The 23,837-nt window shown below is 43.8% G+C and overlaps 1 protein-coding gene across 6 annotated transcripts in view; it reads right to left on the reverse strand.

Annotated features, from left to right (window-relative positions):
• Positions 1-23,837, reverse strand: part of ANKIB1 (ankyrin repeat and IBR domain containing 1) — a 145,916-nt gene that overhangs the window by 109,093 nt on the left and 12,986 nt on the right. For 2 of the 6 annotated variants that reach the window (XM_089316177.1, XM_089316179.1), the window contains exons 1-2: positions 6,616-6,782; positions 2,431-2,527 (exon numbers count right to left, since the gene is read on the reverse strand). The exons of 2 other annotated variants lie outside the window; for them this stretch is intronic. In XM_089316177.1, coding sequence (XP_089172303.1) covers positions 2,431-2,527; positions 6,616-6,636 — 118 coding nt within the window. In that variant the 5' untranslated portion in view covers positions 6,637-6,782. Of the gene's footprint in view, positions 1-2,430; positions 2,528-6,615; positions 6,829-23,837 lie in introns of those variants that run through there. 2 more of the 6 variants (XM_008261743.5, XM_089316178.1) reach the window with 2 other exon arrangements.

The following is a 23,837-nucleotide window of genomic DNA, read 5'->3' on the forward strand; positions in this document are numbered from 1 at the left end:
AATGCCAAAAAGACAGATATCATGTCTTCTTTGATACGTGGCAGTTAATACAGAATACAAAAAAGGTATAAGAATGAAAGCAGTATCTTATGATCTGATTGTTATTTATAGCCCTCGTGTACATTCCTGTGAAACAGTGGTCTTTCTACTTTTTACTTGTTCAACATTATGCTTAGTAGTGCATTAAGCCTGTGATTATAAAATAAATTGAAATTATGTTATTGCAAAAATTGAAAAAAAAAAAGAAGGCCCAGTGCTGTGATATAGTAGGCTAAGCCTCCACCTGCAATGCTGGCATCCCATGTGGGCACCGGTTCATGTTTCAGCTGCTCCTCTTTCAATCCAGCTCTCTGCTATAGACTGGGAAAGCAGTAGAAGATGGCCCAAGTGCTTGGGCTCCTGCACCCATGAAGGAGACCTGGAAGAAGCTCCTGGCTCTTGGTTTTGGATCAGTGTAGCCCTGGCCATTGCACCCATTTGGGAGTGAACCAGCATATGTGTCGCTCCCCCTCTTCGTGGAGGAACGACACAGGACCCTGCGCTGTTCTTTCGTCTGCTCGGCCCTCCCCGGGTTTGCTGCTGGTTCTTCCCGGGTTGGCTGCTGTCCCTTCCACCTCCGTGGAAGGGCGGTTCCCCCTGGCCACTTTCCCCACTTCCGCAGGGGAGCGGCACACCGCCGGCCGGCTCTCTCGGGGGCTGCACAGATGTTCCCTTAGATGTTCCCCTTAGATGTTCCTGGTGCATGCCGTCTCTCTCCTCCTATATAGTCCTCTTCTACCAATCCCAACTCGGCTGCCCACACGCCGAGCACACTGCTCTCCTCCAATCAGGAGCAAGTCCTACAGTTTATTGGCTGAACTGGAGGCAGCTGTGTAGAAGCTGTTTTCTTCTCTCCCAGCGCCATATTGTGGGAGAGCAGATGCATAGAATAAGTCTTAATTCCAGTAACAGTATAGTCCGAGTTGCTCCCCACACATATGGAAGACCTCTTCATCTCTATAACTCTACCTCTCAAATAAATAAATAAATCTTTTAAAAGAAAGTTCTGAGGAATCTTTTATCTGAGGAATCTTATATCCCATCCATAAGGCTATATATCTCTGATTCCATAAAATACAACCCTTAATCTTTTTTTTTTTTTTTTTTTTTTTTTTTGACAGGCAGAGTGGACAGTGAGAGAGAGAGACAAAGAGAAAGGTCTTCCTTTTCCATTGGTTCACCCCCAAATGGTCGCTGCGGCCGGTACGCTGCGCTGATCTGAAGCCAGGAGCCAGGTGCCTCTCCCGGTCTCCCATGCGGGTGCAGGGCCCAAGCACTTGAGCCATCCTCCACTACACTCCCAGGTCACAGCAGAGAGCTGGCCTGGAAGAGGGGCAACCGGGACAGAATCCAGCGCCCCGACCGGAACTAGAAGCCGGTGTGCCGGCACCACAGGTGGATGATCAGCCTATTGAGCCGCAGTGCCAGCCACAACCCTTAATCTTAATTCTATTACTATCATGGATTTTAAAAATTTAAGCTGGGGCTGGTGCTGTGGAGTAGCAGGTAAAGCCACCACCTGCAGTACTGGCATCCTATATGGGTGCTGGTTCGAATCCCAGCTGCTCCACTTCCAATCCAGCTCTCTGCTATGACCTGGGAAAACAGTAGAGGATGGCCCAAGTCCTTGGACCTCTGCACCCGTGTGGGAGACCAGAAGATGCTGCTGGCTTCTCACTTTGGATGAGCGCAGCTCCAGCCGTGGCAGTCAATTGGGGAGTGAGCCAGAGGATGGAAGATCTCTTTTTCTCTTTGCCTCTCCTTCTCTCTGTGTAACTCTCACTTTCAAATAAATAAATAAATCTTTTAAAAAAATTTAAGCTATATGTTATAAGCAAAAAATAATCTGCTTTAGTGCAAATGCTAATTAACGCAACTGGAGGAACAATTTAAATCTCACAAATATGCAACTGAAATGTTAGTCACCAAAAACAAAACAAAGAACAAGAATGTAATTTATACTTACATTCACAAGAAAGCTGAAATTCTTGTAAGTATTGATTTTTAAATGTGAGTTATAATACATAAAGTCACAGGCATACAAAAGACTACATTTAAATCATCCCAGCCTGTCTTTCCAAATTTAACACTAAAAGGTTTTAAACATTCAGGGCTTATCGTTAGTATTCTGCTTTCCTTATTAGATTATGGGGAATTTATTTCATTGTTCTTGCCCAAGTCTTATGTCTCACTAAGAATGAAACTCGCAGTACCTCTAAGCAAGGTAAGGTTTAGTGCAGGGGTCAGTAAACTTTTTCTGTAAAGGGCCAGAAAGATAGGCAAAGTGGCTTTGTGAACCAGACAAGGGCACTTGAAGAAGTTCATAGAACATCCATATCCTGAAAAAACTATGCATGGATTTCAAAATTTTTTGCACCAAAGTTAACTTACCTTTAATTCTACTTTTACATGAAATTTCTGAAGTATTCTTGTGTGCTCTCTGAAGCAACAACTCTACTGTGCTGTTGTAGCTGGAAAGAGACAGCACCTAAAAGACCAAACATGGCTGTGTTCCAATACAATGTCATTTACAGAAATAGGCAGGGGGATCTGGCCCATGGGACAGTGTTTGCCAACCCTTGGTTTTGTAGAAGGGTAGCAGAGTAGAACAACTTGGGCTAGAATTCTACATCTCCTTCTCCTTATATTACACATCACTTAAGCTTTCTGCACCTCAATTTTCTCATCTGTAAAACAGGGGAAGGCTATCAACTGTTCAGGATTATCATGATTACATAGGAAATACACGTATTACAGTGCCCAGCACATAGTAGGTACTCAACAATTTGTCCTTCTCCTACTAAGAGCCACAAGCATTTGGTAAAGGGTTGGTCACTGACTTCCAGAACACTCATAATTCATTCCTTTTACAAGACAGCAAGACCTTAAGAAAACGCCATCATCTGCATGTTTTATAGCAAGAATGCTTCATAATTGGTAGCCTAGACTTTACCATTTATTAAGTTCTGACCTTTGGCAAATTAAAAACTGGTATTTTCAACTCTATTTTAAACAAAGAATAATCCCATTTTCATTACTTTTCTAGGTAACTGCCAATATTATCAAAGGTCTTGCCTATGTAACTATGCTTACAAATACTAAAGGAAAGGGGCACAGAATTGGTTAAGTACAAAGCAAGGAGTAGGAGACAGATCTCACACTGGTAGTATATGCCACACACACACACACACCCCCTCTGGCAGTGAGCAAAGAGACTAAGGTCTGAAATGTTGCTAAAAATGAAACCTGGTTTAAGATACTTGGAGTCCAGCCTGCCAAACTACATAATACATTGGAGGCAATCGTGGCTCTGCTCTTGGTGGCTTCCTGGAAGTTCTTGAATACCCACGGCGAACAGAAAGGCTTCTGAGAATTACAGGGTTCTGTGACAATGACCTGAGCTGAGAAACATCTTTTAACAAAGAAAGCAAGTTTTCTGTAGTATGAATTCCAGAATTAAAATCCACCTTTCTGTTATTTCCATATTTTAATATGGCAACATTCAAGATAAAATGATTACAGAAACAAAGAAGTTCTTATTATCATGATGGTAAGAAACTCCAATGGCAGTTTAGTGGCCTGAAGTTTCTCTGTAAGCAAGAAAAGGAGATATACCAACACATCCTGGCTCCTTTTGGATACCTTTTAGAGCTATAAAGCTTTCACGGTATAGAAAAGGATGCAGCAGTTGGGAAAGGAAGAAATGAAAACAGCTGCAAATGGCAGCAGCTGACTGCTTCTTTTCGCCAAACTGGTAAGGGAACACTGAGAATAGCTACCAAGAGGTCCGGAGGTGGAAGACTACGCAAACTTGTGATAATGCTACTGTACGAAACACACTTTGACTTTTCTATTTCTTATTAAAACCTAATTGTCCATAAGGATCACAGCTCTCCACAAAAGTACACTTTTCAGACAGCTCAAATTTTCTCTTGGGCAGTATTTTCATATGTTTGATTTTTCAACTACTTAAAATGTTGTGTATTATATCTTAACTCTCCCTTCACAACTATCATACAAATTTTGCATTCAGAAGTTCACAATAGGGACTGAAAAATAAACATTTCAGGGCCTAATGCTATAACGCTGCCAGCAAATAGTTGAATTCAACAGCTTTGGTATCTTTGGCTGTAATTTTTGAATGCTATATAGTCCTTATTTCAAAAACAAATGTACTAGAAAATGTTAAATTGCAAGTGTTTCTCTTGGAATTCAGAACCCAAGGTCTCTAAGTAACATTAGAGACACAGAGAAAAATTACTTACGCCCCACAAGGCAAACCCTTAGCCTCAATCATATATTTAGTTAAAGGAAAAAGATTATATACTGGAAGCTCAGAAATTTGTAATCAAATATTGTTATAAAAGAGAATCATTCATTTTTACTATCTGTAAGCAATATTAAATACTTGAAATTTTAAACAAGTAAGTTGTAATTGGAAGTTTTATGTTTACACTTCAGGGAACTGAATGCCTCCCAAACATCTCTCTAGTAATTATGTAGACACAAAATTCAGGACAAGCTTACAAAATCATATTCAAAGAGAACAATCCTCCTTCGAAAACTAATTAAAAAGAACAAATACAAATTTGCTACAATATAAAATTGTTTAAATTATCTCCACTGGAAGACTCCACTCCATCTGCCACCCACTGTGTTAGGGTCAGTGAGTCTTTCTGGCTTTGCAGTATCGTCCACTGTAAGGCACTCTATTAAAATTATTATTGCTATGGAAAAAAAATCTAAAAGTACTATATTTTCTCAGAGTATAAAACTATTTCACAGATAGGAGCTCTCACTTTTTCTTATTTATTGTTCTGATGAACTTAAGTTAAACTACATTTATTCAATATTATATTTCAGCCTCACTTTTCTGAGCATGGTCTATACTGTTATGTGGAAATGAGTGTTAACTCAGCGGGCTTGAGGCGCTATTCTTAGAGAGCTCTGTTTGAAATGCAACTGGACTATGCATGGCTGGTATCTGGGAATGCGGATTTCAGCAGAGTTCCCACCACCCCTTGAGTGGTTCAGTGTGTCCAAATTATTTGAACAAACAATGTGGTATATGCTTTGTAACACTTGCTTTCCTTCTGAGAATCTGGAAGTCTGGTACATGCTAATGAAGCAGGTGCCTATGTGATTAGCCTTCAGTAAAACCTTTGGGGACTGAGTCTACAGAGACTATTTCACACACATTGTCACAACTCAAAGCTGGAAGAATCAGGCAAATCTCGTGTGCCCCGATGAGGAGATGGCATTTGGAGGCTTGTGCCTGGTTTCTTCTGGGCCTGGATCCATGTGCTTTTTCCTCTTGCTAATTTTGCTTCCAATCCTTTTGTTGTAATGGGCTTTAGCTGTAGTTACAACTATACACTGAGTCCCTGTGAGTCCTCGAAGAGAATCACTGAACTTGGGGAGGTCCTGAGGGCCCCTAAAAACAGTGTTATCCAAAATAGGATTCACCAGGCCATCTAGAAAAAATATGGTGAAAACAATGATTGGGAAAAGAAGGGGTAAGGGGGTGGAGTATGACGAAAACTTAGGTGATGGAGAAACTATGGAGTGATCCCTAGAATCAGTGAGCCGCTTTCTGTTGTCAGAGATAAAGTTTTTCATGAAATTTGAAGATGACAGACCCAATGCCAGGAGAACTGACTTGCTGATTCAGCCCTTAGCCTTAGCTACACTGGCTACAGGTCTGGGACAGGAGAGCCAGGGTAGCACATCCTGGGTGATGTCTTTGTTTTTGTTTTGTTTTGTTTTGTTTATTTGTTTTTTCTTTTCTATAGATGGAAGGTAAAGGGCCAAACATTCCCAAAGGTGAGCTCTGGGTGAGTCAAAAATGTGAGAGGAGAAAAGATTAAATCAATACACAGGGGTAGAGTCGAGATTTATTTATCTGAAAGGTAAAGAGAGCGAGCGAGAGCGAGCAAGAGAGGGGGAGAGGGGGAGAGGGGGAGAGGGGGAGAGGGGGAGAGGGGAAGAGGGGGAGAGGGGAAGAGGGGGAGAGGGGGAGAGGGGGAGAGGGAAAGGGAGAGGGAGACAGAGAGATATATCTTCCAACTGTTTGTTCACTCCCCAAATGGCTGCAACAGCTGGAGCTGGGCTGACCTGAAGCCAGGATCTTCTCCCAGGTCTCCCACATTGGTGCAGAGGCCCAAGTACTTGGGCTATTCTCCACTGCTTTCCCAGGCACATTAGCAGGGAGCTGGACTGGAAGTGGAGCAGCCAGGACTCAAACCAGCGCCTACATGGGATGCCGGCACTGCAGGTGGCAGCTTTACCCACAATGCCACACTGCCAGCCCTAGAGTAAAGGTTTAGATACACTCTAAGAGAATAAAGGAGCAGGGTACCTTCCAATAATTTCTTTAGCCTGGTTGCTGTTCCACCAACCCTACTCCCCCTGCATTCTAGCCAGTGTAAACACCAACTTCTTACCCCCACTCTTATCCCCACATAAGTAATGTGCACCTATAAATGTGAAATTTACTGCTAATGATTTAAATAAATTTATAACGAGGAAAAAGGAGGAAAGTTTTTGCAAAATTTTTAAATGTTGTGGCTACGGTACCTGAATGTATGGAGTGGACATTAAACATCATATCTGTCGCTCCCCCATTCGCGGAGGAACGACACAGGACCCTGCGCTGTTCTTTTGTCTGCTCGGCCCTTCCCGGGTTTGCTGCTGGTCCTTCCCGGGTTGGCTGCCGACCCCTCCACCTCCGTGGAGGGGCGGCTCCCCCTGCCACTTTCCCCACTTCCGCGGGGGAGCGGCACACCGCCGGCCGGCTCTCTCGGGGGCTGCTCAGATGTTATTCGGATGTTCCCTTTAGATGTTCCTGGTGCATGTTGTCTCTCTCCTCCTTTATAGTCCTCTTCCACCAATCCCAACTCTGCTACCCACACGCCGAGTACGCTGCTCTCCTCCAATCAGGAGCAGGTCCTGCAGTTTATTGGTCGAACTGGAGGCAGCTGCGTAGAAGCTGTTTCCTCCTCTCCCAGCGCCATATTGTGGGAGAGCAGATGCATAGAATAAGCCTTAATTCCAGTAACTCAGTCCAGTCCGGGTTGCTCCCCACAATATCCTTAGAATTTCATAAATGCTACAGGGATCATGCCAATCAAGAAAAGCTGAGAAAAAAAATGTTAATGGCATAAAACTCCTTTGCTTACTCCTACTACTTTCTACAGATAAGCAAAGTGAAATTTAAACACTTGGAATATTAGAAACGGTAAGGCTCAGTAACTGGCCATTTTTGCCTGTTGCTGCCTCTGCAAAAGTGGAAACAACACAGAAAGAGAGGCAATCTCTAAATGTAGACCCGCTTTGAATTGTAAACTAGCTTTTAGTCACTAATGAGCTCTTATGAAATCATATGTCTGACTTTTACAGGCTGACTTTTCACCATGATGTGTGTATTTTTTTAGTGGGTCAATCTGGACTCTAAAATTGACAAGATAATGAGGGCTTAAGAACACCTTACTCGTCGGTTGGCCTTGTCTGGCCTGGCAGAGTCTTGGCTCTGCTGTTGCAAAGACTAGCTGTTATCTTTTTTGGGATTTGCAGATCCTAATTGCCTGGGCCTGACTCTAAGCTAAAATATGATACTGCCTGATATGGGCTGTTACAGCCACAGCATGAGTGCAGCTGAACAGAAAGTAGGCATTTAGGCTCAGTGAACACAACTTGGGCTCTGGGATTGCTGCAGATTTAGGACAACTCTCTGTGGGACCTGAACTATGGAAAGCATCAACGGATGCCAGCTGGACTCTTTGGGTCACATCCAAGCGCCCACAGAAAAAGGCTTATTCTCTAATGGGACAATCTAAAATTGGGCTACTGATTGACTACATTTTTGATACAGTGGCTAACTGCATTCCGAACTTGCGACTCTAGCCAAAAGCTCAAAGTTGGGGGAGGGTACACCACAAGGAATCTGACCTCCTTCAATCACTCCTAACAGACTAGATTCTCCTTACAGATACATTACTACTACTGTGTGCAAGCTAATGAATGGACTGGTAGCCCGACTCTACTTCCCTCACCATGCTCCTGGTACACACACCTTAGTGAGGCACACTGATTACTAAATGCAGCTTTCCCCACAAACGTATTTTTCTCCCTAGGCTGCTCACTAAATACCCGGCAGGAAAAAAAAGGGGGAAGAGGGGAGAAGTGTGACTTATATAAATCCATTAAGAAAATCATTGAAAATTCACAAGTTCTTCCCATCAACTCCTGAAAATACTGCAATATGCCTTTCCGGTCCAACTGAACCAAAATATTTTCTATAAAAAGCTTTTGTCTCTCTTGCACTTAACTTTTCTCGGTAAGAAGTTTGGTGACAACAGGAGACAACTGAAAAAGTATCCAGCTAAGATTGCTATACTACATACAGACTTTCTAACAACAGCCGCAAAAAACAAAAAACAAAAAACAAAAAACAAAAAACAGCCCTGGCACCCAGGAAGGCAAAGGAAAGGGTATTAATGATCTTTGTCTAATATCAGAACTGCATTTGGAAGCGTAGTCCTCTCACCTAAGGAAATCTTCCAGTGCTGACTTTCCAAGTATCTGGAGCACTCCGAATTCAAAGTCACTGCTGGGGTCAGGGTCATGGCCTAGCAGATAAAGCTGCTGCCTGTGGCACCTGCACCTCAAATGTGAGCTGGTTCCAGACCCAGCTGCTCCTCTTCCCATCAGCTCCCTGCTACTGAACCTGGGAAAGCAGCACAGCATGGCCCAAGTACTTAGGCCCCTGGACCCATATGAGAGACCCAGGAGAAGCTCCAGGCTTCAGCCTGGTCCAGCCCTGGCTGTTGCAGTTATTTGTGGAGTGAATCAACAGATATAAGATCTCATTTCCTCTCTAACTCTTTTAAATAAACAAAATCTAGCAAACCTAAGAAAACTGCTGGGTCTATGGCGACACCCAACAGCCGTGACCATGAGACAGCAGAGGGTGGTCCAGCTCCTGCACATCCACACAGAACAACTCTAGAAGTCATTCATACATGTGAGGCAGGGGAACTGGTTTCACAGAAACAAACGCTAAACTGAATGAACTTGGACTGCCCTGGGAAGTAACTCCAAGGCGGGAGACCCTGTTTGCTTGCACTGCCTAATATATGTCTTACTTGTGGTATCCTAACAATTAAAAATGGTTTCCCACACAGATGAAGGGCCAGATGGGGTTTGTGCCACACGTGTGAGCAGCTGGGACTGAGGTGAGAGGAGGCTGTGATGGCGCCCCTATTCGCGCGGGCCCCCACCTTTTTGAGCGCCCCGGAGATGGCAGGGGGTCTCACCAGACTAGCCCTCATGGCCTCCCCCACCCCACTCTGCCCTGGGAACTGAGCCTTGGGCAGCAGAGGGCCACTAAACAGGGTGTCCAGGCACCCTGCCCTGAGCGGAGGATTCCGCTCTCCCCACCCCCACCCCCTGCCTTCCTCCTCAGGATTCTTCCTCTCACATCCGGCTTCCCCCACCCACCCACAGAATTCCTACCCCAGCCCCTGCTTCCCTCCGCAGACAGGACCCGCCCCAGCCCTGCTTCTCCCCTCAGGATTTCTCCTCACAGACCCTGCTTCCCACCGGGTAAAGCTCTGAGTCAGGACAGCCACTGGGCAAAACACGGGAAGGGACTTCTTATGGGGGCTTGGCGGGATTTTATGGACTGGGGGCCCTGTAGCTCATAATTTAAGCAAGTTAACCACTCCCCAATAAAAAATAATGGAAATTGCTTCCAAGAGTACGGCGAGTGCGGCTTCTGGAATTGTCCTTTCATGCGTTCCCTATGAGGATGCTGCTTCTGCAGACGGCGCCCAGGCAGTTTTAGTGTGGACCCCAACTGGTACTATCGTTAAGTCTATTCTTTTACACCAGGTAGAGGAAGGAAGCAGAGGGAGCTCTTGTCAACCAGTAAAAGAAGACTTCAAAAAGTCTGTGGAGAATGGAATTTAAAGATTAAAAAAAAAAGATTTCTCAACATAAGTTCCATCAAGTTCAATGCAAGTTTGTCACTGTTGATACCAGTCATTTACTCTCTCCCTGAAGAATCAAGAGTCCTGGAATTTAACCACATCAACGCAGTCTTTTATTATATTATCAGCTGAGGAAACACAGGTGTTCTTTAGTTTTTTTAAGATTAAGGAACAAAATCAAAAGGAATCAAATCCTGTCAGAGGGATGCCTAGTGATTTCCCATGGAAACTCTGGCCAACCTGTCCTTGTCTGATAGGAGGAGCGCTGTCATGGAGAAGGAGGACTCTAGGGAAGCCTTCCTGTTGGTTTTTTTCTGCCAAAGCCTGGGTAACTTTCACCAACCAATCAGCAGATTCGATCATTCTTTGGCCCTCCAGAAACTCAGCAAAGACAATGCTCTGCGCATCCTCAGACACTGCGGCCATGACCTCTGCTCCCGAGCAGCGTGCTTCTGCTGTGACCAGGTCACTTCCACCTGTTGGGAGCTGCAGCTCTGATTGTGCTTCGTCTTCAGGTTTGTACTGGAAACGCCACGTTTCATTTTCCGTTCCTACCCTTCAAATAAATGCTTCAGGACCTTGATCCTACTTGTTCCAGATTTCCATTGAAAGGTCTGCTTTTGTCTGCAGCTGACTGGGCACAACAGTTTTGGCACCCAGGCAGTAAAATCTGCACCACTTTAATTTTTTAGCCAGAATTTTAAGTTGAACCAGTTGAGATGTCTGTGGTGTTTCTGCCGTTAAGTCATCGTCAATGAGGGCTAGATATTGTTTCCTAATAAATGATGTGGGTTGTCTGCTGCTGTGGGCTTCATTGTCAACATCATCTGGTCCCTTCTTAAAATGAGTTACCCAATGGTAAACTTCTGATTTCTTTGGGAAATTGTCCCCATAAGCTTTATGTAAACCATCAGTGACTTCATTCTTCCTTCTAAGCTTCAGCATAAATTGGATATTTGTTCTTGCTTCAATTTTGGTTGAATTCATGTTGATTTGAAAGGGGCTTTTTCAAACTATTTTATCATTCTTAGTGCCTCAAACTAGATCCTGTGCAGACATAACAATTCACTAAGAGTTTATATTGGTGCAAAAAATGTTTGAGGCCAATATACAGTTTTTATAACATACACATTTTTCATGAATTATTTGAAGACCCCTCCCATGCATACTTTGGCCTAATCCCATTCCAGAGTGTTGCATCCCCTTAGCTTTATGTCCTTGTATTTTCGGCCATTTTTGCCAGGTTAATACACCTATGTGTTATTCTTGTAATTTAGGGTTGGATTAATTTTCATTGTGTAGGACTGCCCCTCACACTTGGCAATACTGTCTCTGCTCTATGTCTAATAAATATCTCTAGTGCTTCCCAGATAGTGTTATAATTAGAAAAAAGGAAACATACAAGTATTTCCAGATATTCTGGTGGGATGGGCATAGGCAGCATCACCCCCAAACAAGAACAATAGTTTTAAAATAGCTACCTAAGGCCAGTGTTGCGGCGTAATGCTGGCATCCCATATGGGCACTTTTTTGAGTTCCGGCTACTCCACTTGTGATCCAGCTCCCTGCTAACGCACCTGGGAAAGCAGTGGAAGATGGCCCAAGTCCTTGGGCCCCTGCAGCCATGTGGGAGACCCAGATGAAGCTCCTGGGTCCTGGCTTCAGATAGGCCCAGCTTCAGCTTTTGTGGCCATTTGAGGAGTGAACCAGTGGATGTTAGATCTCTTTCTCTCTCTTGATCCCTCTCTCTGTAACTCTGTCTTTCAAATTAAAAAAAAAAAAATCTGTCCTTGAATTATACTCCATAGTAATCATAGACAACAGAAAATTTATTCGGTACACTCCTGAAACCCCACTAAATGAAAACAATTAAAGAGAAAAGGATAAATGTACAAGGTCAAAAAGAGTAAGAGAAACCACAGCAGATGAAAGGCTTCAAAAAAATATTTGAAAAGTTGAAAATCAATACACAAAAGGCAGGGCCACCACTGTGGCACAGCGGGTTAAGCCACCATCTGCAGCACCAGCATCCTGTATGTACTGATGCTGGTTTGAGTCCTGGCTGCTCCACTTCTGATCCAGCTCCCTAATAACGTGCTTGGGAATACAGCAGAAGATAGCTCTCACCCACGTGATCAGGAAGAAACTCCTGGCTCCTGGCTCCTGGCTTGGGATTGGCCCAGCTCCCACAGTTGCAGCCATTTAGGGAATGAATCAGAGGATGGAAGACCCGTTCCCTGCCCCTATCCCCATGTAACTCTACCTCTCAAATAAATAATAATTAAAAAAAAAAAAACTTTAAAAACTGAGTGCTTTGGCCTAGTGGTTAAAATGTAGTGGTTAAAACCTGCATTCCACCCTGGAGTACCTGGGTTCAAGTCCAGCTCCTGACTCTAGCTTCCTACTAATATGGCACTAGGAGGTAATGGTGATGGCACAGCCAGATTCCTAACACCCACATGAGTTAACATGGGTTAGGTTCCTGGCTCCCGGCTTTGGTCAGGCCTGGCCCAACCCAGCCTAGGTAACAATGGGCATTTGGGGAACTGGCAAGTAGACAGGAGTTCTTTCTAAGTAAATAAATATATTTACAAAATTATTTACAGTCACTTGGATATTAGGAATATAATGATAGCAATAGTTCAGGTGACAGAGGAAATATAAATTCTTGATTGGAAATAGAAAAATTTAATGGCCAAAATGCTGTCTGAAACATAAACCAATCTTTTTTTTTTTTTCTTAAGATTTTATTTATTTGAGAGGTAGAGTTACAAACCGAAAGAGGGAGAGAAAGGTCTTCCATCTGCTGGTTCACTCCCCAAGTGGCCAAAACAGCTGGGGTTAGGCTAGTCCAAAGCCAGGAGCCAGGAGCTTCTTCCAAGTCTCCCATGTGCTGGAGGGGCCCAGGCACTTGGGCCATCTTCTACTGCGTTCTCAGGCCATCGAAGAGAGCTGGATTGGAAAAGTAGAAGCTGGGACTAGAACCAGTGCCCATTTGGGATGCTAGTGCCACAGCACCAGCCCCATAAACCAATCTTTTTTTTAATTATTATTATTATTTTATTTTTTTTTGACAGGCAGAGTGGACAGTGAGAGATAGACAGAGAGAAAGGTCTTCCTTTGCCGTTGGTTCACCCTCCAATGGCCGCCGCGGCCAGCGCGCTGCAGCCGGCGCACCGCGCTGATCCGATGGCAGGAGCCAGGTACTTATCCTGGTCTCCCATGGGGTGCAGGGCCCAAGCACTTGGGCCATCCTCCGCTGCACTACCTGGCCACAGCAGAGAGATGGCCTGGAAGAGGGGCAATCGGGACAGAATCCGGCGCCCTGACCGGGACTAGAACCCGGTGTGCCGGCGCCACAAGGCAGAGGATTAGCCTAGTGAACCGTGGCGCCGGCCTAAACCAATCTTAAGTAGTCAATCTGTAAACGAGTTGTTTCCAAAGTGCTCTAAACCCCCAGTGCAACTGCACTGGTGTGGCTTTCCTCTCTGGCCAGAAGACCACTGTAATGAGCTCCAGCTACTCTCCCTGCCTTCACTCCCTTCTCCTTCAGGTTTCTAGATGTCATTTCTGTAACAGCGATTCCCATCACTCAGGCAATGCAATTTTGGGTGACCCTGGAAAAGTTCCTTAACCATAAAAATGAAACTCATGGTAAGAAATCATGTCTTCTGTCTCTGGATGTTGTCGAAACAGAAAAGGAAAAGCTGAAAGTGGAAGACGGAAACATGCAAAGAACCCCAGTCCTTGATGACAGTACTGAATCACTAGGTTAACAACCCTTGAACCATCCTACCTGGATTCATCTTGTTGAGTAAGATTATAAATCTTTCTTACTGCTAATGGCATTTTGTGTGAGAAAATGAATTCCTCATTGTATATGCCTAGATAAGCTTCCTGTTATGTGAAGCATCCTAATTAATACGTTTTCTTTCTTTCATAACTTCAACTTTCCTGGAATTGATAACCATATTTTTTGTTCCTATATACTTGCAATTTTTTTTACAAGTAGGACTATCTTGGGCTTTCTAGCCTGGTAGTGCTGCACAGGCTCAGACCAGATCTTCCCTTTCTTGAGCCAGGCTCTCATTTTGCTGGAGCCTGTCCTCTAGTAGCTTACTGAGAAAGAGAACACAATAGAGGGAAGTGTTTTGTCCTTTCATTTCTTCAACCCTCTCAAGTTATACGGTTGCTAGCAATTTTGAAGTAATAAGTTCACCACCTTACATTTAGTTATAGTTTTATTGTTGAGTGTCTTAACTCCTAATACATTTTATGCTACCTGTCTTGTTTTCTCTTAAACTTCTTCAGGATCTGTCTCCTTAGGGTATGCTTTTTTTCTTTTATAGTTATGTAAAATACATATCACAGCTAGTTCACCATTTCAACCATTTTTTGAGTTGTACGGGTCAGTGGCATCAAGTCCATTCGCAATGCTCTGCAACACCACCACCCCTCTCCATAACAACATTTTCTAGAACATCAAATCCCTACTCTTCACGTCCCCTTCACCCAGCCTCTAGCAACCACCATTCTTTCTTCTGTCTCTATAAAGTTGTGTGGTTCCTTACTTAATTCACTTTTCCCAATATGTGGATCCATCTCCATTCAGTTCCAGGACAAATTCTTTGATTATTTCTGGTTGTCCATTTAATTTCTCTGCCCTACCTTTCAGGAACTCCTATTATTTGGATAATAGAATACTGGCTAGAATCTTTAATTTCCCAATTTTTCTCTCATCTTTTATCTCCTCACCTTTTTGTTCTGCTTTCAAAGAATCTCATTAACGTTATCGTCCTTTAAAGTTCCTTAACTTCATCTACTAATTATTCTACAGAATTTAGATTCTAGCTATTACATTTTAGTTTCCTTAGCTCTTTTGGTCGCTGTGGCTCCTAATTCTACAATAGTCTATATTTGCACTGTGGATGTAACATCTCATGTCTAAGAAGACATTAAACACTCTTTTTTTGAAAAATTATTTTGTTTATTTAAAAGGTGGGGACCCCGTCCTCAAGCGCAGGCTGAAGTTGGAGGCACCCCCATCCCCAAGCCTAGGATCTGGCCTTAGAGCAGAGCCTCTGCCCCCAGACCCCTCCTCCAGCCCTGAGCAGAGTCCACCCTCCCCAGCCACAGACCAAAGAGGCGGTGGCCCCAACCCCTCCTGCTGCATGAGATTATTTAATTTAAAAACTCAAAGAAAAAAAAAAAAGGTGGGGAAGAGAGGAAGAGGGAGAGAGGGAGAGAGGTGGAGGGAGAATGAGAGAGAAAGAAAGAGAGGCTGATCTTCCATCTGTTAGTTCACTCCTCATATGCCCACAAGAGCTGGGCTGGGCCAAGCCGACATCAGGAGCTGGAAAACTCACTCCAAGTCTCCCATGTGGGTGGCCAGGACCCATGTACTTGGGTCATCACTTGCTGCTTCACAACGTGCACATTAGCAGGAAGCTGCAATTGGAAGCAGAGCCGGGACTCAAACCCAGGTACTCTGATACCAGATGCAGGTGTTGTAATTACCACCCTAACTACTGTGACAAACCCCTGACACTAAATATAGTCTTTTAAAGAAATTTTCTAGGTTCAGCATAGAGATGTCATGTCTCCCTAAATTGATTTATAGATTTATTACAATTACAATAAAACTCTTAGCATGAATTTTTACAGATATATATATTTTTTTACAAATTCAAAGTTTGCATGGAAAGGAAAAAGGAATTGAAGTAACTCCTCAAACTATTTGTTTATTGATTTGTTTGAAAGGCAATGTTAATGGGGGGGGGGGGGAATCTTCCATCCACTGGTTCACTTCCCAAATGGCTGCAACGATCAGGGCTGAGCCAGGCTGAAGACAGCCAGGGATTCCATTTGAGTCTCCCACATGGATAGCAGGGGCCCAAGTACTTGAGTCATCTTCTGCTGCTTTCCCTGGTACATTAGCAGGGAGCTGGATCACAAATGGAGCAGCTGGGGCCGGCGCTGTGGCTCACCTGGTTAATCCTCCACCTGAGGTGCTGGCATCCCATATGGGCGCCAGGAGGGTCTAGTCCCGGCTGCTCCTCTTCCAGTCCAGCTCTCTGCTGTGGCCAAGGAAGGCAGTGGAGGATGGCCCAAGTGCTCGGGCCCTGCACCCCATGGGAGACCGGGAAGAAGCACCTGGCTCCGAGCTTAAGATCAGCATAGTTCCAGCCGTAGCGGCCATTTCGGGGGTGAACCAACAGAAGGAAGACCTTTCTCTCTGTCTCTCTCTCTCTCTCACTGTCTAACTCTATCTGTCAAACAAAACAAAACAAAAAACAAAAATAATGGAGCAGCTGGAGTTCTGGAACTGGGACTTAAATGGATGTTAGTGCTCCAGGTATCAGCTTAATCCACTGCGCCTCTACCCCAGCCCCAACACTTTCTGGTTTTTAAATGGAATTCTCTTTATTAGATTTATCTGAAAGGCAGAGACAGAGAGATCTTCCACCTGCTGGTTTTCTCTCCAAATGCCTGTGACAGCCAAGGCTCAGCCAGGCTGCAGTCAGGAGCCTGAAATTCCATCCAAGTCTACCATGTGGGTGGCAGAGACCCAACTACCTGAACCACCACCTGCTGCTCCTTGGAGTATACATTAGTGGGAGGCTGGAATCAGACGTGGAGCCAGGATTTGAACCCAGGAACTCCGATACGGGACATGGCATCTTGGTTGCTGCATCAAGCACCCACCATACTAATCCAATTTTCTAAAAGAATAAAGTAGAAGGAAACAAACTAATTGGTTTAGGAATTACTCTAAATCTAAAATAATTAAGACAATGTGGTACTGGCAAAGGAATAGAAAAAAGTTTATGAAACTCAGAAATATACCCATACAAGCATAGTCAATTTTTAATAAAGATCCAAAAGCAATCCAATCAAGCATGGATAGTGTTTTCAACAAATAGGGCTGTAACTTCTGGGTATCCATGTGCAAAAAAAAAAAAAAAAAAAAATTCATTAACCATGGCAAAGATGCAAGGATAAAAAAGTAACACACAAATTAACTAAAAGTTAACTAAGTCTTAAAGTAAAGACTGAAACATAAAACTTCTGGAGGAGGAAGAGCTAGGAAAAAATTTTCAGGACCTGGGATTAGGCAAAGAGTAATTCTTATCAGGACATCAAAGCGTAATCTATAAAAAACAAGAGATAAATTGGACTTCATCAAAATTACAAACCATTACTCTACAACAGATACTTTTTTTTCTTTTTTTTTTCTTTTTTCTTTTTCTTTTTTTTTTTTTTTTGACAGGCAGAGTGGACAGTGAGAGAGAGAGACAGAGAGAAAGGTCTCCCTTTGCCGTTGGTTCACCCTCCAATGGCCGCCGCGGCCGGCGCGCTGCGGCCGGTGCACCGCACTGATCCGATGGCAGGAGCCAGGAGCCAGGTGCTTTTCCTGGTCTCCCATGGGGTGCAGGGCCCAAGCACCTTGGCCATCCTCCACTGCACTCCCGGGCCACAGCAGAGGGCTGGCCTGGAAGAGGGGCAACCGGGACAGAATCCGGCGCCCCGACCGGGACTAGAACCCGGTGTGCCGGCGCCGCAAGGCGGAGGATTAGCCTAGTGAGCCGCGGCGCCGGCCTAACAGATACTTTTTTTTAAGAGAATGAAATAACAGGCTACTGATTGGGAGAACATATTTGCAAATCACACATTCAAAAAAGCAAATACGCAACTTGTGTGAATCTCAAAGGCAGTATGCTGAATGAAAGAAATCAGTGTCAACGGGATATATCCTATATGCTTCCATATATATGACATTCTCCAGAAGACAAAACTTTAGTGATGAAAAACAGATCAGCACTTGCCAAGGGGTAGGGGTAGGAGAGGGTATGACCATAAAGGGACAGGACAAGGGAGCTTTTTGGGGATGACAAAATTATTCTGTATTCTGATTACAATAGTGATTACACCAACCTTCATGAGCACTACAATTTTAAGACAGTATGCTAAAATAATTAATTTTACTACATAGTAATTTTAAAAATAACATTTAAAAGTCTTCTTCTGGTCCCTGAATTACCAAAAGCTCATCTGGGTCTCCCATATGATACATCAGTTATTTGTTTGTTTCAGCCTCTATCATTGCACAGAAGTTCCTCACTATTGGCTCACTATTCACAGCGAAGAGTAAAGCACTGGAAACTGTACTATGGACAGTCAGTCAAGAAGAGATAGTTAAATGCTTGCACACATGGGGAAGGAAGAGATACAATGCCAATGTTCCCAGTATATTTTGGTTGATGCTTGGAAGCAATTAACAAATCAATTTCCTCTAGGTTTGTTCAGAATAAAGTCAGAATAATTTTTGTCTATACTAGGGTTATAAGGTCTCCAAGTAATGTTGGTTAACAGAAGAGCTTTCCCAAAAAAATCCCATATTTATATATTCGTCAGAAACTCAGATGATGTTATTGAGATATCACTATGTGTCAAACCAGCCAAGCTAACAAAGACACTTTTCTATGCGGTTCTTCTTTTCTCTTACTGAAGGGAGCATACACAAGACAATACGAAGACATTTTTCTATGGCCTTCTACTTCCTTTTTCTAATTTAAATAAAAGATCATTTCAGATCACAAGCATATCTGATGTTAGCCAAATTCTTCTACTACTAAATAAGTACAGCCCTCAATCGACGGAAACTGGTGTAGAATCAGGAGATTTTATTACCTCTCAACGCTATCCCACTCTTTCAATCTAAGAAACGGGGTAAGATATGCTAACAGAAAAGATTTCAGAAGAGCCCTATCCTAGAGGCACTGCACAACACTTTCAACTGTAAGAAAAAAGACACAATTTCTCATGTTCTTTGTATTGTATTTAAAGTTAAACACTAGGAACAGTAAGGAAACTATGGCCCACTGTCAGGCCTGCAAAATTATCTTCTTATGAGGAATAATCTATACCTTAGAGTACTGCCCTCCCTAACTTTACCACAAGCTGCTCTAATCATGCAGGGTTTTTCTCCTTTAAGTCCCTTGAACAAAACTTATAAAACAAAAACTTAATGTACTGTAAAGGAGGCAAAGACACAAGGGCACAGTCCATTGCATCAGTGTTGCTAATAAGTCAAAGGACACCAGAGAACGGTGGAGACAAATTCTAAAAGATGCGCTTGCACAACATGATTGCCTCAGTTTTAATTCACCGATTTTGCAAAAGACAATCACTCTCCTTTAAAGATCAAAGGACTGCAAGTGCCCTCCCCCATTACACCACAATGTTTTCTCCTTTACCCGCAGCTGTCCCACTCCTCCTCTAACACAGCAATCCGGTTTTTCTGGCGAGATTCCCTTTAGACCACAGGCAAGACATGGTTTAGTAAGGGTGGTTCCATGTGAGGGGTTCAGCAATTCAATGGAGTACAGAAGTTTTTCTCAAAAAATGGTGTGGTTGCCGGCGCCGCGGCTCACTAGGCTAATCCTCCGCCTAGCGGCGCTGGCATACCGGGTTCTAGTCCCGGTCGGGGCGCCGGATTCTGTCCCGGTTGCCCCTCTTCCAGGCCAGCTCTCTGCTGTGGCCAGGGAGTGCAGTGGAGGATGGCCCAAGTGCTTGGGCCCTGCACCCCATGGGAGACCAGGAGAAGCACCTGGCTCCTGCCATCGGATCGGCGTGGCGGCGGCCATTGGAGGGTGAACCAACGGCAAAAAGGAAGACCTTTCTCTCTGTCTCTCTCTCACTGTCCACTCTGTAAAAAAAAAAAAAAAAAAAAAAAAAAAAAAAAAAAAAGTGTGGTAACAACTAGACATCTACCTGTTAAAACAACAAAAATAGTCTCTAACCTTCCCTTCCTTGACCTGTTTTCTCAAACCCCACCTTTGTCTCAAGAACACACAGAAACACACAGGGAACCCCTTTGTCCTCCATAGTCAAGTTCATAAGCCACCTGGCTACATGAAATTTGTGTACCTCAAATAAAATTTTTTAAAAACCACCTTTATTTGCACTTGTTTTCCTTTTTATTCCTGCTACAGTGATAGCACATCCTCTTCAAAGCAGAGGTATACATTTTATTTGTGCTATGGATCCTTTTCTTTTTTTAGAAGATTTATTTATTTATTTGAAAGGAAGATTTACACAGAGAGGCAGAGGCAAAGAGAGAGAGAGAAAGGTCTTCCATCCACTGGTTCACTCCCTAGATGGCTGGAACTACGCAGATCTGAAGCTAGGAGCCAGGAGCTTCTTCTGAGTCTCCCATGCAGGTGCAGGGGCCCATGGACTTGCGCCATCTTTCACTGCTTTCCCAGGCCATAGGAGAGAGCTGGATTGGAAGTGGAGCAGCCAGGACTCAAACCTGCAACCATGTAGGATCCTGGCACTGCAGGTGGCAGCTTTACCTGGTACACCACAGCACTGGCCCCAGGACCCTTTTCTTTTTAAAACTTTTCCAGCCGGCGCCGTGGCTCAATAGGCTAATCCTCCGCCTGTGGCAACGGCACACCGGGTTCTAGTCCCGGTCGGGCACCAGATTCTGTCCCGGTTGCCCCTCTTCCAGTCCAGCTCTCTGCTGTGGCCAGGGAGTACAGTGGAGGATGGCCCAAGTGCTTGGGCCCTGTACCCGCATGGGAGACCAGGAGAAGCACCTGGCTCCTGCCTTAGGATCAGAGCGGTGTGCCGCCCACAGCATGCTGGCCGCAGCAGCCATTGCAGGGTGAACCAACGGCAAAGGAAGACCTTTCTCTCTGTCTCTCTCTCTCACTGTCCACTCTGCCGAAGGAAGGGAGGGAGGGAGGGAGGAAGGAGAAAGAATAAGAACATTTTTCCTAGGGCAGGCATTGGGCCTAGTGGGTGCCGTGTACCGTATCAGAGTACTTGGGTTCAATACTTGCCTCTGGCCCCTAGTTCCAGGTTCCTGCTAATGCAGACACTGAGAGACAGGGGTGATAGCTCAAGTGGTTGGATCCCTGCTACTCACTTGGGAGACCTGGACTGAGTTTCTGGCTCCTAACTTCAGCCTGGCCCATCCCAGTGGTTATGGATATTGGTGTAGTGAACAAGCAGATGGGAGCTCACCATCTCTCTGCCTCTCAAATAACCAAATTTTTTTTAATTTAATGAAAAATGTTTCCTTATCAAAAATCATGGTCTCTTATTTACCCTATCCAATTCCTATGCTGCCAACATCCTAGAATCCAGACTCATAGATGCTTACATCACCCACCAATGTGCAAACATGTTCTATTATTTTTCATCTTTATAATATCTCCCCCTTAAAGGACGAGCTTAATAAAAACTCGGTCAATTTCTATATACACATAAGAAAAATTGATTCAAAACCCTACCTAAAATCCCACATGGAAGTCAAATTCTAGATGAATTACAGATCCACATCTGAAAGGTAAAACAATGCCTTCAGAAGATGGAGGAATAGCTTCGTAACCATAGAGTAAATAAAGATATCTCACAAAAGACAAATAAAAATCTCTAAAGAGATTTGGAGGAGTAGATACATAGTTTAAAAACATGATAATAAAGAAACTAGAACCCTCATACAACGTACATATCCGTGTAAACTAGTATAGTCACTTTGGAAAACTAGTAAAGTTGAACATATGCATATCCTATTACTTGACAGTTTCACTCCCAAGTATGTGAACACATAGATACTGATCAATACGGAGGGACAACAGTGCTCACAGCAGCATTAGCATTAATTCTAATGGTGGAAAGCTGGACACAGCCCACATATCCACCATCAGTGCAGTGAATAAACTCCAGTGTATTTACAAACTGAAATATTCACATAGAAATAAAAACCAACCACTATACATAACAATATGAAGGAATACATTTTGAGTGGAAGAAGGCAGACACAGATTAGCACATACTATATGAGTAATTTTATACAAAACAACAAAACTCTCTTGTTGAAATTTCAATAATGGTTCCTCACAGGAGGCAGGATTTTGACTGGAGGCCCGAGGGATGCTTCCAGATACGTTCTGCCTCTACCCTGGGTGCTAATTACATAGCTGTGTTTCACTTTGTGAGAATTCACTGAGTTGAATACTCAGCATTTGTGTATGTCCCACTCAGTATAATATTTATAACATTCTAAGAAAGATAAATCAAACTTGCTATACCTCCCACAATGGCTCCCTCCACTCATCTCAGCTCTACTTCACAGAGAATCCTGTTGACAGAGTCGTTTATATACCTGTTCCACTCATCATTTCCCACTCTCTCTTCGGTTCACTGCAATCCGGCTTCTATTCCTTCTGCTTCCTGACTTGACTTACCAAGAAAACCAACAACTTCCTACCTGTGCCAACTATCACATGATTTCCTCTCCCACTCAAAATTCATCCACCATTGTCTGCTATGCACCATGGAGGTGGCCACTGGAAACTCCCTCCCTCTGTTGGCTGCCATGGCCTCAGCTTTGCCAGCAGAGGGAATGGGAGGGGATGCTACAGGAGGAAGAGGGCTCTCTTCCCCGTTCTGCTGTGCCGCTCTCAGCAGGCTCCTACAGTGCAGCAGCTAACAGTGAATGGTACCTCCTCGGGGGCAACTTGCCTTGGGATCTGGAGGGTGCTTCTAGGGACACACCCATCCCACTGAGTAGACTCCAGGGAATCCCAGAGCGTGGCGCCTCCCTACGAATATCCTCCATGTCCCCCTCCACCCAGTACCTGAGGAGACGGCCTCCTGGGCAGTACACGGCTACCCCACTGAGTCCTGCTAGTGGGGTACCTTCCTTGGGCTGCCTCCCCTGGCCTCCTCAGAGAGGGCTTTTCTGTCAGTAAGTTCTGGCATTTGAGCACAATCCCTAATAGGAAAAATCTGAAGCACAGGCAAGCACATAAAATTCCAGTCTTGTTGGGACAAGAGAAACTGAGTAACCAAGCAAGGTGAGATTTAACTACTCCAGTCAAGACAGTTCTTAAACACTGGCTACCAAAAGCATTAGTCTACAAAATCTTCAAAAATCACAACAGGATCAAGTGGATACTATTGATCCAGGCTTAAAATTGGCACTGACAAATTTCAGAGATTATGAAAGAAGCTGTAGTATAAAGTTATAAAGCATGATAAAAGTTTAAAAGCAAGATGTGTACTAGAATATTACTATGACTGTTAGATCTGGCCTGGAGATCCAATTTGGAAGTTGACAATGTATACATGTTATTAAATCACTTGTACAAAATGTTTACAAAGATACAAACATACTGAATTTTTGCACATACACTTTCCCATTTTGAAATGCTAAGACTTTTTTCTCCTATCTACATTACTTTATAAACTTCAAAATACATACATATTAAATAGGATACAAAATTAGAAGCCAAAAATCCAGATAGGGAACATATACCAACCACACCAAGGAGTAAAGGGTACAGATAAGGAAGGTGGTAAGAGGAATTATGGAGAAATTCAAATATTTAACTATACAACTTTTAGGTTACAGAATCGTCACACCGACATTATGGCACGTGCTCTACTTAAAATTGGCCCTTGATGTGTAGTTGCCTAGGTCTAAAGACAAAAAATTCCAAGTAGATAAGTTTCTTTTAAACCCCATTCTGGAGGCCAGCTCTGTGGCACAGTGGGTAAAGATGCCTGCAGTGCCAGCATACTATATAGGTACTGATTTGAGTCCTGGCTGCCCCACTTCCAATCTAGCTCTCTGCTATGGACTGGGAAAACAGTAAAAGATGGTCCAAGTGCTTGGGCCCTAAATTTATCCAAATGCATCAATTACAGGTGAGAAAATGTGGCCACATTGGTCACATGGCAAGCACACTTCTTATACTTTTTTCTTTATCAAAGAACAAAATTACTATCTTC

Source organism: Oryctolagus cuniculus, chromosome 16, assembly GCF_051225735.1.
Source record: "Oryctolagus cuniculus isolate XC-2025 breed Fujian yellow rabbit chromosome 16, ASM5122573v1, whole genome shotgun sequence".
In the NCBI taxonomy this organism is placed as follows: Eukaryota; Metazoa; Chordata; class Mammalia; order Lagomorpha; family Leporidae; genus Oryctolagus; species Oryctolagus cuniculus.